Below are 16,110 nucleotides of genomic sequence, written 5' to 3'. Positions count from 1 at the left end.
TCTTGATGGAATCAAAATGATGAACAAGATGATGTTATGCTGAGAAAAGTAGAAATGATTGGAAACTTTTTTTCCTCAACTTCTCCTTTCACTTGAATAACTTTTGCTTCGCGATTTGTATTTTGATGGGCAAAAGAAGAAAACAATTGATAGTAAAAATGAACGAAAACATCGCTTTGAAGTGTCACTTTCTTTATGAATGCATTTTCGCGTTCAACACAGACACCTATTCCAATGACACTTCAAGATAGAAAATTTTTCCATCGGAATCAATTTACTCTTGTCGCTCTATACAAGACAAGATTTAAAACCAAAGATAAGTTGAAGATTTACAGCACACAAAGTTTTTGACCATTTTCAAAATTTTCTTTACTTGGGATTTTTTATTGCATAAAGTAAATGATCACAAAAATAAACATGAAAAATTTGATTCGATTTTCAAATCATGTATTGTGAATAAAATTGTTCCCATTCAGATGCAATCTCAATTGGAACAGGAAAATAACCTTCTGCGTCGACAACTCTTGGATCTTGACAAATAATATTTGCCCAAACTTTAATTTTAGGAGGTGGACATGAAATGGGTATTAGTTTCTTGTTGTACGATAGTCCATCCATTTGCAATCTTTTCGGACAATCTATTCTTAGAACATAGTATCCTTTATATATTGACCGCCTTTGACCGATAACATGGAATTTTAAATAATATAAGCTGTCCATCAAGCGACCACAATAGACGCACTCATAAACCACAGCAGTTCTTGCAATCCTTTCCGCTGCTATCGCCTTTTTTGACTTTTTACCTCTATTTTTACCTTTATCCTCATGGCTAACTAACAGTTCTGGTTCTAAAGTGTATTCAGTTTCGAGTGTTTCCTTTTGAATCATCTTTTCGAGTGAAATCGAATCATCACAATGGCTCGGCATTTTCACTTTACAATATTTCTTGTACTTTTCAAAAAACTTTCTGCTACTATAAATGGAGTTTGACGCAAAAACTGTGCCTGGGACTGGGAGACAAGAAATAGAAATCGTTTTAATTAAAAGTCAGTAAAATTCACTCAAACAAACTCACCATTAAACATGAAATATAACGCTGATCCAACTAAGGGAAACATGGTTTAGTTCATTTCATAAATTGAAAGAATGTTAAAAAAATAAAATTTAATAAAAACAATAACTAAATGAGCAAAATTACTTTACCGTTAAGATCAACTTTATCAGTCCATCAGCTGATCTTCGTTGCTATGAAGCGATATTTTTCGGCGCAATGTTTGACCCAATTGAATAGAATTGTTCTTGAACATAAATTTGAAAAATTTCATGGAGAATCACTTTTTCGATCGATTCTCTTGATATTTCAATCTTTTGGCCCAAACGAATCAAACATTGAGTAAACGGTCCAATTATGCGAGAAAACATGTTCTATTTACATTGAAAATCGAAATGATTTGAAAATTTAAAATGTAAACTTGGATTCAATTTTTTGTCTCATTTACTTTTTGCCTGAAATGGATTCCATGAGTAAAGCTGTGAGAATAAATTGTTTTACCAAATTTAAGCGAAAAGCAAAACAAAAGCTCAACCTTTAAAAACTTTTACAACTTTATATTCTATTAGATTGATGAGAAGAAGAAGGAAAAAAATGCAGAAAAGTTTTGCTTTCCAGTTCATTAGCAGTTCATGTTAACATTTTTCACTCATTCAGTCTCATCAATTGCCTTTTTTGTTTGCCTTTTGCTTCTTCTTTTTTCTTCTGGTTGTTATCCGTTTGTTTTTCACTTTACCAATCAACTCTCATCCTAAATCAACTTGTCAGTTAATTGATTAAATCGTTAATTGCTCAATAACTGATTGTTTGATATTCTTATCGCTTCTTCTTCTTCTTCTTCTCATTATTTGCTTTTTTTCTCGTTTTCCATTCCCAGCCTCAATAATAATCTCTAATCTTTTACCAGCCAATTTAACACAAAAACTAAAAAAGCGTTTGAATGAAGAGAGAGAGAAAGAATCGGTAGAAATGAACAATCAATGAAGTAAATAAAATATACCAGGGAAGAGACAGGGAAGAAGAAGAAGAAGAAAGCAAACAAATCAAACTTGAATCCCATGAAGAGAGGAGAAAAAAGTTGAATGGTAAAATGATGAAACCAAAAGAGCAAACAAAGTCACAGATAACAATAAAGATAATTAAATTGCCATTGAATAATTATGGAGGTTGAACGAATAATAATAACACGAAAAAAGTGATTATAAACCAGTTTATTAATGCAACTTTTGGACTTTTCCTTTGAGCTGTTCAACTCTGCAAAATCAATCATTTCCAAGATTATCATCTATCAATATTCATTCCTTGACCTCGACATCTATGGATGCAAATAATAATAATGCATTATTGAGGCACAAAAAAAAGGGAAACTTTTCTTTGTCCAGAATAATAACGATCAAGGATTGCTCTACTTTTTTTTCAAAGAATCGCATTTTGCCCTTTTTCCTTTCTCTTTCCATTGCAAAACACTTTATCATTTTAACAATCACAAACAATGAAGCTGTTGTTGTCGATGATGGTGTTGTTGATGATCAGGTTGATGATGATCTTGCTGATGACCCAACTGAAAATCACTATTCACCAATTTACATGGAAAAGAAGAAGAAGAATCGAAAAGCAAAGACAGAAGAAGAAGCAAAAAATGAAACAAAAAGTTGCAGTCTGGTGCTGGGAGTGAAAAAATATCAAAAATAATGATGTAAATAAAGGACTGGATAAGTTATAGACAAGAAAATGCATAAGTCGAACTTTTGGCTTCTTTATCGTAGAGAACTTTTTTGCTTCGTCTTTTCTCTCTTCATTTTTGCTCTTTTTCTTGTAGTTCGTAATACTTTTAAGGAAGAGAAGAAGAAGAGAAATAATCTTGGAAAAAAGTCTAATATTTCATTGCAGGGCGTGAGATCAAATGAATATCATGGTGTCATCAGATGCGTTCAAGTAAAGGCAAAGTGAGTGAGTGAATAGTGAGGTAAAAAGCCTCCACCCTTTGGTATGAGATGGCTGATGAAAGGATGATGATGAATATGAGAAGGCGGATAAAAAGGGAATCAGGAGACAGGGTAAGGTTGAAGGGAAGCAAGTCAAGTCCTCTTTCTTTACATGGTATTAAAAACAAAAGCAAAAAGGCCTCAAGTAAATGAACTGAATCCATGTTTGCCAATCTTTATTCAGATCATTATTATTATGCATTTTTTTCTTTTCCTTTTTTCTACTTTCTTCTTCTTCTGCTTTTTTCTGGCAACCTTTTTTTTTCGTCTTCTTTTTTCACTGCTTGCTTCTGTGGGTAATCTGATGATTTGACAATTGTCAATATCTGATCAAATGGCATGAGATGAAAGACAAAAGTTGAATCGATAAATAAGGCCATTTTCACAGTCTTTTACGTCCATCAATTTTCAACATTTTCTTTTGCCCATTATCATCATTGGTGTCATTAGTGAAATGACGAGTGAACAAAAGGTTGCTCAACTTTTCGATGAAAGGCACTTTCAACTTGCATTTCTGAATAAATCATGGAAAATGAAAAGTTTAAAATTTCATCAAAATCAATTCTTTTTTATTTTTTGGTCAAGTTGACTTTTCTCAAAATTTCAATGTTTATCAGCAATTTTACGTTCTGGATTTCGTCATTCGAAGCATCAAAATCATCGCTTTCAAGCTAATAATCGAAAATTAAACTGTTCAATAATATCTTTCAATGAACAAATCATTTCTGGAGTTTCTCGATGTTTTTCGTAGCAAACTTTGGAACTAAAATCAGAGAAACTGAAGAGTAGAAATCGGATTCGAAAGAAGAATTGACATTGAACTAGCCATGGAAAGAAATTTCGAAGGAAAATTAACATGGAAAAGATTGGAATGGTTATCTAAGCAAAGACTGAATGTTGAGCTTTTATCCTGAAGATGAAATGAAAGTTTTTGGATTCCATGAGTTGAACTTTATTTTCAATTTTGGCAGATTCTGTTGTTGTCGCTGTGTTCAATTCCTTTCGACGAAATAACTTGATTCCCAAACAATTTTGCTTTTGATTTTCACTCGAAACTACAAAGTGAACCAGAAAATTGTACCTTCAGGGTTTACTTTCAAGTTTTCCTTTTCCTCATTCAATTGGAAATTGGTTCCATCTCATACTCAATATAACCAATTATAGTGTTAAAAACTCTTCTTTACCTTCCCAGTTTTGCTCGCTATTATTATTTTTTATCATTCATGTTGCTATTGAATAATATGAGAGAAGAAAAAAAGAAATAGTAAACACAATTGGGTGTGTCAATAATTAAATTTTTTTCCTTCACATGAAACTGTTCTGTTCAATGTCATCCAATAAAATGATTATAAATAATATTTCTTGGTTTTTTGCCTCAAGTTGAACTACTTTTACTCTTCCTATTTCACCCTCTTGTTCAACACTATTCAATGTTACAAAAACATGATCAGATTCCAACTGTTTTCAACCATCATTTTCATAGGTAAATAAATTGGTTGAATAAATGGAAGGCCTCAAGATAATTTTAAAATTTAATAAAACTTCAGAAGAGAGATAAAAATATCTTTGACTGGCGATTTGCTAAAGAAACTGGGGCGCAATAAATATTGAGAATTGAACATTCACTTTATCTTGAAATGAAAAGATCTCTCGACGATCATAATTTAATTTCATAGTTTATTTACTGAAGATCAATTAGACTCGATTTCAGTGATTTATCTTGCTTCCATTGTGAGACATTTATGATGCAGTCCATGTGAATATATTCTGTTAGATTTGTTGGACAATTAAAAGTGAAATGAGCTGAGAAGAATCGAACTTTTCTGAGAAATGAAATTCTCAGTTTGAGGGTTAATTTGAAGGAACATCAAGTGTCGCCATGAAAGACTATTTGCAATTAATCGAGTAAACGAACTCGACAATTTGGAAGTTAAACATTGAAATTTACTGATCTTGCAGTTGATGGACAGTGACTTTGAAACTTTGCTAATATTTACAGTAAATAAGATCAGCTTTTATCATTAATCACTTGAGGCAATTACCAATTGAGTTTGAGGCTTCAACATGATGAGGATGAAGCAGGCAAAAGCAAGTTTGTAAAGAAAAATGAAAAAGCAAAACAATTATCTTGATTTATTAAGAGACGAAAGATTGATGGATAGCTTAAGCATCATGAAAATCATGAATGCATCAAATGAAGCATCAGAAATCGTCGCAAAAATTCATTCATTAATATTTGGGTTTGATTAACAAAAAGACGCGAAGAGAGTCAAATGAGTTAAATTGAATGTATTCTTTGCTTTGAATGTTTTTATTATATGGTAAAAATGGTACTTCCATGGCCAATCTTGATGGCAGTTTAGTTGGTGGTTAACGGATAATGCAAAGAAATGAAAATAGTCAAGAATTTTTTATTATTACGCCGGGTAATGACCGAAAGTAAGAAATGAGTGAAGAAAGTAAGAGAGAAGAGAAAGGGAAAAAACAAAAAAATTAACATTATTTTAACTCATTTAACATGAATTCTTTTTGTTGTTGAGGAAGTGTTTAAATGCTAAAGAAGAAATATTCACTCAAGAAAGTGCTCAAGGATGGATGAATAAATGAGTTTGAGACTACCAAAAGTCAGCAAATTATTTGCTTGTAAGTAAATTTTGTTTCATACTTTTGGCGAACTCAAATTTTCCTTTCCTTTTCTGCCAGTTGTTTCATTTTAGAAATCATGAATAAATTGAGAAATTTTCTAGGTTCCATTTAATACGATTTTCTACGATTTCACATCGAAAAATTTCATTTAGGAATTTAAAAATTTGGCCTGGTAAAATAATCTGCAAGTTTAGGGTTGCTTGCTATTACGTGCTTTCGTAGTATAGATGCTCCTCCTCCACAAAACGGGAACGGAAGCGAACCCAAAAACTCCAACCCAACCAATCTTAAACTGATTGATCAGCTTAGCCATTTTGACAATCTCCTTTCGGTAAACAACTTAGATTCTGAATCAACTGAGTTATGACTTGTATAGAATGTTTATAACTTGTTGCGGAGTGTTGCCTAGACTTTAATTATTTTAAAATTTTGATTCTGACCTTGAGGGGCATTTGAAGTTCTTGCTTCTGTTATGTAATACTTCGATGCAAATATCTGAATGCCAACAAGCAATTTCATGCTGAATATAAATGGGCTTGTAAATTACAAATTGAATTAGCGAAAGAGAGAAAAAGACTATGCTGGATTTCATATTGTTTTCGCTGATATTTTCAGCACCGTTATCGACATGAAACATCCTGGTGTCCGTCAAGAACGAAATCCATCTAATGCTTTGAGATAAAAGACGAAAAGGAAACAGTGAAAGAAAACGATGTAGAGAAAGCATTATTGTTTTTAATTAAATTTTGTTATCATAATCATGATCATGGAACTAAGTCCATGATGATCGTTAGTGCTTGACAGCGCAATCGATATTATCATAGACGTAGTTAGAGTTGATGCTGCCCTCGTTATCAGCACCAGATTCGTTAGATTAACTCCGTAAGTGTGAATCTTATATTAACATGGCCATTGTCATCATTTTCATCTCTATTTTCCTCATTATTGCCATGACCATCAGCATTACGATAGCCATCCAGGTCATCAAAACCGTAAGATTGTCTTATGGAGGCTATATGCAACAATCATTTAGTTACTTCTGAAAGTACTAAACTTTTGCTGCTTACAAACACCATAAAGTACCCGGCTTACATAAAAAAATTCAAAAATTTATCGTAGCCACTTAGTCAGAGACACTGTCAACACTCATTGCAGAAGTAAATCGCTTGTTGGTGGGAAGACTTTGTTGGGTGGACGTGAAATATATTTACTGGGACGAAAAACCAACCTTGATGAATGTAGATGTACCCATCAGACGGGTTGGATAAGCTGTGGTAGATAAAAAGTCGCAAGATCATTGGACTTGGTGCGAAAATAAGGGCAAGGGAGAACTACTGTATCTGGGTTAGGGGAAATTGCAATGGAGTAATTTATTCTTAACTCGATTATCAAAAACACAAGACAAAAAGTTTCACAACATTACCTTTTAGTTTTAGTTAAGTTTTCCCTTCTTTCCATTTCTTGCTTTTTATACAGCTGCGAAAATGAAGTTAGACCTCGATACCATATCTTTGGCGCACTGTTTGGTATCTAAGCATATCGATTGTAGATTTTTTGAGATAGATTTTTGCTAATCAACATCAAATCAAGACTTATTGGTCAAAGCATTGAATCGATGTTGATTGTGCTTAATTTATCTAAGAAAATATACTATCGATATGCTTGGATACCAAACAATGCGCCAAAGATATGGTATCGAGGTCTAACTCCATTTTCGCAGCTGTATATTTATTAATATATTTATTTAATTTATTTAATATATTGATGACCCTCAATTGAAGCGGGTTTAAGAATTGAAAAAAGAAATGCAGCTGCATAACTGACTTTGTAGGTACCGCAAAGTTTTAAGAACTGAAAGGAAGAAATAGAAAATTTCAGCGACTTCTCGCATTTCAATCAAACTCGGACTCAGTCGAAACTCTTTATTCACATTTATTCCATTGTCTTCATGCTTTTTTGGGTTTTTCATTACATGGTAATGTAGATGGTTTGAGATGAATCTTTAATGAGATGAAAAGATTAGTTTAATCTTACCTCTGATAGACAAGCTTAAGCTGATGAAGACTATCGATTTGCATGTCTGTAATACGACCACTGCAGTTTCCTCTGAGTTTTCATCCAAGAATCCAACTTTGAGTACATTTCCTTAGTTTCTATCTTCTTCATCAAAAGATAAATTTCACTCATTTTTCTGATGATCACCATTTTGCTTGATAATTTATTTCATTTGTTTCGCTGATGAATCAATAAATTGAAGAATCATGATTAAAGAGAAAAATTGAGCTCTTTTTGGAGGGGCAAGATAATTAAATTCAAAGGTTTTCACGTTTACATTAGCCACCATTAGTTACCTTTAGTTGCTTGCAATCAAGTTTTTCTATGCTCGTTGGAAGTGTACAAACTCGATGAAACTTGAAACTTGTTCAAAGGTTTCAACTTTATTTCCAGTAAAGACAAGTCAGAGACACATAATTTTCAACAAAAATGCAACTTTTTCATTCTACTTCCTTTCAATAGTTTACTTAAAAAGAGTCATTTAAAGTGATTATTTTGATGAAAATTGCAAAACTCACATGGAGAAGCAATCGTGTGTAATACAGATTCGATTAAAAAAATTGCCAAATGAAATGGAAACATATGATGATGATGATGATGAAAAGGATAAAATTGTAACATGGAAAAGATTGAAGTTGGCTAAAAGTAAAATGTAAGTTTGGGTAAAATATCGAGATTGACTTGGAAATAAAATAAATAAAAAAAGTGAATTTTGTTCGGGAATGAAAAAATCTCCTGTGGATTAGGTCCAAATAAAGTGAAACTAAATTGTTGGTAAATAGATAAATATACAGTGTAGAAGAAGAGGGAAAAAATGAAAAATTTAAAGAAAGGCAAAAATGAAAACAAATTTTTCTTTTTTCCTCATTTCCTACATTTTCCAATGAAAGGCAAAAAGTTTCAAAAGTTTTTCATGTTAAGAACATTGAACTTGAATGGAATGAATAACAATGGAAATAAATAGAGATTTAGTTGAAAGAAGAAGGCAAATGAAAATTCTGTCAAAGTCAAAGTTGGAGGTTGACATGAACATTATTACAATAAACATTTTGTTTTTTAACCAAAAAAAAAGTAAATCTTTTTTACTCCAAATTATTCAATTTTTCATCTCTTAATTGAGCTGCAAGTTTTGACCTTGAAAGTGACGGTTACAGTGAATTCCGACTTATTTTGACAAAAAAATCAGCGCCATCTTGCGTTTTTTTAGTTGGAATTTCGCTGCAATGATCAAAGAACTTATCGATTGATTGTCTATTTAAGACTGATTATGATTAGTTCATCCTCTCTTGAGTGAAAACTCACAAATAAACAATTATCATCGATAAAAAAGATCAAAAATTCGACGACAAAATATTGCGATCTCTTAGTTGCCAACTGATTTCATCTAGATGGCGCTGATTTTTTTGTCAAAATAAGTCGGAATTCACTGTAATCAGGAAAAAATTGATCAATTAGCAGAATTGGAATCTGGAAAAATGAAAGTGTCTAGAGAATCGAAAACTAACTCGACTCGTTGATAAACCAACAATATTGTGTACGTGATGAGATGAACAAGGAATCGAGTAGAAAATGGAAAAATGAGTAAAAACGAAAGTTGATGATTCAAGTTGATCAATTGATAAATTTTCTGTTCTTGTCAGTAGCATGCATGATACACGATAATCAAACATGATAAACCATCTTATTGGGAAAGAGAGAGAGAAAATTGATGAGAAGAAAAGAAATGAGATTAACTTGAATCTCGACTGAAAATTGATTTAGAAACATCAAAATCTGTCTTTTACCTCTGAAGCAAAATTTTTCATTTCCAATGACATTTGAAAGACAACGTTTAACCCTTTCTCATTCAATTGCTTCAGTTGAAGCATTCAATCCCAGTTGAACCAGTTTTCTGGTCAACTTTGATTCAACATTGAATCTTGTTCTCAAGGATAAACAAGCTTTAATACATGATTATGAAAACAAAAAGTGAAATCAACGGCAAAACTAAACCTTACATGTGAATCTGTTAATCTTGAATCCCTTTCAATGTTGACAATATTTAGTATTTTTTGCCATTTTGCCTTCTTCCTTAAAGGTTAAACCTTTGGTTGAGCTTCGTTCAGTCACTTTTTCCCTGTTTCACAGATTAACAATAAAATGAACAAATCTCAAGTCAATACTGAATTAGGGTCAAACAAGAAGAACTGTCTGTGAAAATTGTTGACAATGAAAGAGAGACAAAAAGGAAAAGAAGATGAACGATGGACGAGAAAAGGCGCAATGATGAGGACGATAAAAAGAGGAAAACAAAAGGAGCAGAAAGGAAGTCAAATCTGTAATTGGTTTCACAAAAGGTGAGAATGGATAAAGCTGTTTGAATGTTGCTCAGGAAAACAATTGACAGTTACAATGATATTTAATTGGCTTCATCAAGCCCAGATTCAGGAAGCAAACTCGAAACATTTCAATTGGTAAAAACAAAGAGAGGAAATTGATAAAGCAAATTAACTCTTGTTTTGTGCATAACATGAGCATTTACCTTTTGCTAATTGAAACTCAAATTTGTTGCCTAAATCAAGGAGAAAGGGAACAAAATTTGATCAGAAAATGAACGAAATGGTTTGGAGTTTGGAGTTTTGGAAAAAGTTTGAAAATTCAATTTTTCCCTTCTTTTAATGTTCCAACAGTTAATCCGTTGTTTTTAAAGATATTAAAACTCGATCGCATGGATTAACATTATTAAGCTTCTCCTTTATTTTGCTACGTTTAATCCTTTTCATCATTTACTTTTCTTCTTATTAAAATTATTGTCTTCATTTGAAGAGAGCAAATGTTTTCACCCTTTTGCTGTTGGAAAGTTGTAAGTCTTTGAAATGAACAGAAAATGCATAAGCAAATATGAAAGGTTAAGGAAAGGCAAATGACAGGGAATGAAAGCAGTAAAAGTGGTTGCATAAATATACATGAAAATAAATTTCCTTCCCTGTTATCATTGGAATTATATTTTCATGAGTTTTTTTCTTCTCGACTCAAAGAGTTTTTAGAGTTATGTTTAGGAGAGAGAGAGAGAGAGAGGGAAAGCAATGGCAATAATTATCCATCAACAGTAGTTGTAATTACAAGTGTGCAAGTTAATTCTTGAAGGTTGAAAGAAGAGATAAAAAATGGTTGAATAAAGATGAAGATGAGGTGAAAAAGATGGCAAAGGAAAACAAGTTGAATTTGGTGCAAAAAAAGGATTCAATTAAACTTTATTACCATTGAACAATGGGATAATGAGTATAATGCAATATTAATTCAAACATAAAAGTCGCTCATTGTAAAGGTAGATTCGAATTCTCGGTCAACTCTTTTTTTTCGATTTTCTACTTTCTCTTGAGATTTTTATTTCACTTTTCACTCCCTTTCACCTGGGAGTTGAAAATTATTCTGAGCAACTTTGATGATTCAATTAAAGTAGGAAACTGTAAGATGTGCATTTCATTGGGACTATTCAAAGTCCACTGAAGCCAACGACGTCACTTGCTAAGTCAATAGTCTGCTGATATTTAAAATAAACTTGAACGCTATGAGAAAAGCTGTACTGGGAGTGAAAGTGGAAGAATAAGAAAATTGCTCTTTTCTTTATTTATTGACATTTTTCGTTGCTAGCGAATCATTGAGAGGTTCAATGTGCAAAGTATCATTAAACGACTGCAAGATGAGAGATTATTTACTTGGAATTGGTTTTACCTTGGAGGCAACTTTTGTAATCAACAATTTTCACTCCATCAGAGTAAACCTTGTTAATTCATAGAGCACTTTAAATGAGCTTGTCTAATGAGCATGATAAATATCGGTATAAATGTTAATTGATTGTGATTCATGTAATCCTTGATTGAGAAAATTGCATTATTGAAAATTGCTTTTCTATCTCGACTTGCTTTTGCTCCTTTTTCAATCATTTTTCACGGCACATGATACTTAACATGGTAATCTAGAGATGAATTTGTTGCTCTATCGATGCTTATTTACTACCAATTTGGCACTTCCTTTTGGCTCTCAACTATCTTTCCTCATCTTCATCATTTCTCTCTTTCTCTTTGCATTTACTCTTCTTTTCCACTCCCAGCTATTTACAACGTTTATTATCATTTTCGTTATCATTCCCAGTGTTGCGCTCAATTGATTCTAATAAGAAAATAGGAGAAGCAATAAAAAAGTAAAGTCAAAGAGCGAAGAGCAAAAAAAAGGTAAATGGACTGACGGATAGATAATCATGAGAGGAAAAAGTTGGCCAAAAATGGCAACGTAATGCACCCTGAAGGCATTTACAGCTTAAAGGAAAGATGATTACAGGGAAGGAGAAAAAAATACTATATCATGTAATAAGAGGATCAAATGATGAGAATGAAATTAGGAAAACAAATCTAAGTGGTTGAGACTATTTATGTGCTGTTATGGGAAAGCAAAAAGGGAAGGAACAAGTAAAATGATAAAATTGAAGAACAATGAATATCTCTCTCGATGAATAAGAGCAGTAAACATGATAATGTAATGTTATCATGACAATGATGAGCTAAATAATGAGTTTGGTGAGGAAGAAGGAAAAATAATAATGATAATATAAAAGTAATAAAGATATAACATTAAATAGTAGGATAAGTAAACAAAATTGTATTAATTCTAGTGTTAACAATCCCAAGCGAAGAAAAAAATGTTATTAAATGTAAATCAAAATTAGTGTTGGTACAAATTATCGTTACTTGTACTTGTACTTTCAGAATAACGATTGACCATTTCGACTTGAAAAGTTGACAAAAAAGAAAAAGAAAAACATGATAATAAAAACTCCCAGTTAGTTATGAGTTTTTCGCTAACCGCAGGGAAGAAGAAAATTGTGGAGCAAAATTAGTGAATTTATTGTTACTTGTTAAATGCATACAAAGGATTCGATCGAAGTAGAAATGCTAAGAATCGACTGAACACTTGCTGAGCTGTAAGCATTCAAAAGTCCGACCTATTGACTCGAATACCCCGAAGAATAGCGATCGAACATTCGATTTGAAAAGTAGCAAAAAATGATGACAGAACCTCCCAGACTCGTGGTTGGATAATTTTCCCTCCCAGTCATCAGTATTTTCTAGTGTTACCAATTCCGTGTAGAGTGAAGAAAAGAATATTAAATTATGCAATTTATCGTTAGGTGTGAAATGCTTGGACAGTCTTTGGCCATTTCTATGGAAAAATATGACGAAAAGAAAAATTGATTAAAAAATCGCAGACTTGTGGTTGGATAATTTTCCCTCCCAGTCATCAAGTTTTGTCTAGTGTAGAGCAAAAAAGGGTGGAAATTTGGTTTATCTTTTTATTATTGATATTGTCAAGAGTAAAGGGATTTTTACCATTCAAGGTAAGAATAATGAAAGTAAATTTATCTAAAGTTTTCCAGCTAATTCAGTTTTTGCATTCCATTATAATGATAACTTATTGACCTACATTTCATTTCAACTTTTACTCATCAGAAAACATTATTATTATTGTTATTATTATTATCATTATTATAACTGGGAGGTGAAAGTTGATAAGTTTTTCTTTTTTTTCTTCCTTTTTTCTTTCCTTCTTTTCTCTGTTTCAGATAATAGATTCCAAGTTGCTTTCTGTTTTCCTTTTTCAAGCAACGAAACGATGATAATGCTAGTGATAATGAAGAGTGTTGATGAGATAAGAGTAAATAATATTACTTCTGAATGGCAGAAAATGTTGGAATCACAGAGATCTCATGGATTGCCTTGGAGGGAAAAGAATGATGGTAATAATAAAAATAATAAGAGAGTGAAAAAAAGAGTAAGAAAAAGATTGAAACGTAAAGGATGGAAAAGTGTAGAAATAACAATAAAAAAATTGTGATAATGATATAACTTGCAAGTTTGTAAGAAAGAGGAAAAAAAACTCTTCAACAAATATCATTCAATTATCTGATTCTTATTTTCGTTCATTTTTTCCCCTTGAATTTTATTTGGTTACAAAGAAGAGAAGAGAAAAGGTTGTTTGTTTGAAAAAAGCAGAGAAAATGGCATCAGAATATATATTTAGACGATAACTGTTGCATGGTAAGTGATATAATGTAAAGTAAATAAATAAACTGTCATGATGAGGAAAATGCATCAAATTCCCTACTTTTTCTTCCTGAAAAAGGGAAACGAAGTAAATTTTTCAACAATTTTGTTGGCCAAGAGACTTGGTAAAGTGTTGAGAAAAATTTGTCAATAAATGGAAACATTTTCAATTTGATAATCTAATAAGTTGAACTTGGGTTAAATTGATAATTTATTATTCTGCTTACATTTGACTTTCCCTTGCCTTTCATTGCTCGGTTCAGATTTGAATTTTTGTTTTACATTTTGTTTGGTAGATTTGCTTCTAATTGTAAAATGCAATTGAGGTTTGATTTGAACAAGTTTGTTGAACGATAAAATGGAAGCCAAAGTTGAACAAATTGACTTTTGGTTTCGTTTTATTGCATCGAGTGTATTAACTAATTTTCATGATGTGAAAAAAAAGATTATTTTCTTTCTTTTTTAACATTAACCTGAAATTGCCAGTTGCTTTAATCGTATATTCATGGCTTGTGGATGTTTATTTTGTAACTAATAATCCTAATAGTTTGTGGATTTGTGTTGATTCGAGAACAGTTAAATTGTATCAGTTTTAATAATTGAAGAATCGCAATTAGTTAGACAATAGAAAATTTATTTTCGAGTTCTTTTTTTTTGCTTTTTCGTTGTTCTGTTTAGTTTGGTTTTTTTATCGAAGATTCAAGTTTAGACTCTGGTATGAATAAAGCAAAGGGCTTGGAGTTAGTGAAGCTGAGGAAACAAGTCATTTAATTTTGATGATTCACTTGACTTCGATTGCGAAAAATTGAGAAAATTAAGAGAGATTGAGGAAAGAAAAGAGGAAATTCATTGACAAGTTAATGGATACAAAATTAAAGTTAATTCACTTGTTTTTCTCAGCATTATGAGTGAAGGTGTAACAAAGCCAGTGAAAGATTGACCCACTAGCAGTAAGTAGTGTCAAGAAAATGAGATGAAACTGAGACTAAGCTGTAATGGTAAAAGAAGTGTGCAAAAGCCAAGGCTAAGGATAGTTAATACCTTTGAAATGAGAAAAGGTACAATGAAACGAATTGATTAACGGATTGATTTGGCTAATAAAAAGAAAGATTAGGATGAAATGGAAAAATGAATACAATAGCTGGAATTATCATGAAGAGAGAAATAATATTAAAACTTTTATTTCAACTCCCATCTTCGTAAAGGTCATTAGCTTTTACCTACGTTACTTTATTAGAATGGACAGACTTCAAATCGAAGTTTCAACTACAGTGGCAAAGATAGAGTGTCTCTGTGTGATGATGAAAAAGCATCAAGATCAGGACCCTCGGAATTGATTAACTAAAAAGTCAACAAACCCAACAATCGACCAACCTGTCGTTATTCACCAAGTTGTGCTTGGACTGCATTAAGCTCATCGGGTTCCATCAGACCATTTCCACCTTCATTGTAATCTTCATCTTAGTTCACCTAGTGATGGTCTTACCGTAGGTGACATGAAAAAATAAAAAAACAAAAAGCAAAAAATCTCGAATCAATTTGCAAGAAAATGAATGATTAGTATTTGAAAATGTACTTCTTTATTGTTGGTGTAACATTAAAGGTGAAAAAACTACTTTTTTATTCACCTTCAATAACATTTACTTTTGTTGTTTCTCTAACAACAATATCAAAAATGATGAACCAAAAAAAGGAAGCAAAATGTTGGATAATCATTCAGTTGGGATGAGAATTGTTTTGACAATGAATAATGATTGTTGATTACAAATCGTATTTCACCTCATTTTTTTTCTCCTCTTGTTTTTTATTCCATTTCATTCCCTGTTCATTCCCCATTCAAACAACATGATTGATTGGTGTAAATGGTTGAACCAAACTGATAACTGATGAATATCATTGCTGATCAATTTTTACCTTTAAAGGCTGAAGAAGAAGGAAAAAGAAAAAGAGAAATGAAAAAAAAGTTTTGTCCCAATTGAGCTGATCTTTTATGATAACCATTTATTGTAATGAAAGCAAAAGCCAACTAAAGATGCCAAATGATAGTCAACATTGAACGCTTAATGATTTTTGCTCTCGAGTCAAAACTTGTTTTACCTTTTTCTTGTTGAAAATAAGCTTTCAAATAATACATTCAAATGTATTCAAATAAATGTGTAGTTAAAACAAATCAACCTTCAATTTGTTCAAATTGAATTTCATAATTCATGGAAAAGGAAAGCAAGAAAAAAGTGTTTGAAATGGAACAAAAAAAATTCGCTTTTCTTTTCAATCACATTTGATCAGTGTGAGA

At 31.8% G+C, this 16,110-nt stretch overlaps 1 protein-coding gene across 1 annotated transcript; it reads right to left on the bottom strand.

Annotated features, from left to right (window-relative positions):
• Positions 1-354: 354 nt before the first annotated feature.
• Positions 355-1,215, bottom strand: LOC107364378 (uncharacterized). The gene is made up of 2 exons (XM_015931710.3): positions 1,076-1,215; positions 355-1,010 (listed from the first exon to the last, which is right to left on the bottom strand). The coding sequence occupies exons 1-2, from the start codon at positions 1,116-1,118 to the stop codon at positions 439-441; spliced, it is 615 nt and encodes a 204-aa protein (XP_015787196.2). The 5' UTR covers positions 1,119-1,215; the 3' UTR covers positions 355-438.
• Between the last annotated feature and the right edge of the window lie 14,895 nt (positions 1,216-16,110).

The sequence above is a fragment of the Tetranychus urticae genome, chromosome 1 (assembly GCF_039701765.1).
Source record: "Tetranychus urticae isolate SD_2017Ah chromosome 1, NJAU_TeUrti_SD_1.0, whole genome shotgun sequence".
NCBI classification, from domain to species: domain Eukaryota; kingdom Metazoa; phylum Arthropoda; class Arachnida; order Trombidiformes; family Tetranychidae; genus Tetranychus; species Tetranychus urticae.
Note: the sequence above shows the minus strand (reverse complement) of the source record. Positions and strands in the feature narration are given on the sequence as shown.

Bases quoted from the DNA above. Each gene is read 5' to 3' on its own strand.
- LOC107364378 (XM_015931710.3), bottom strand. From the start codon at position 1,118: ATGTTTCCCTTAGTTGGATCAGCGTTATATTTCATGTTTAATG. The intron at 1,011-1,075 runs GTGAGTTTGTTT...CTTGTCTCCCAG, and splicing joins GTTATATTTCATGTTTAATG to TCCCAGGCACAGTTTTTGCG.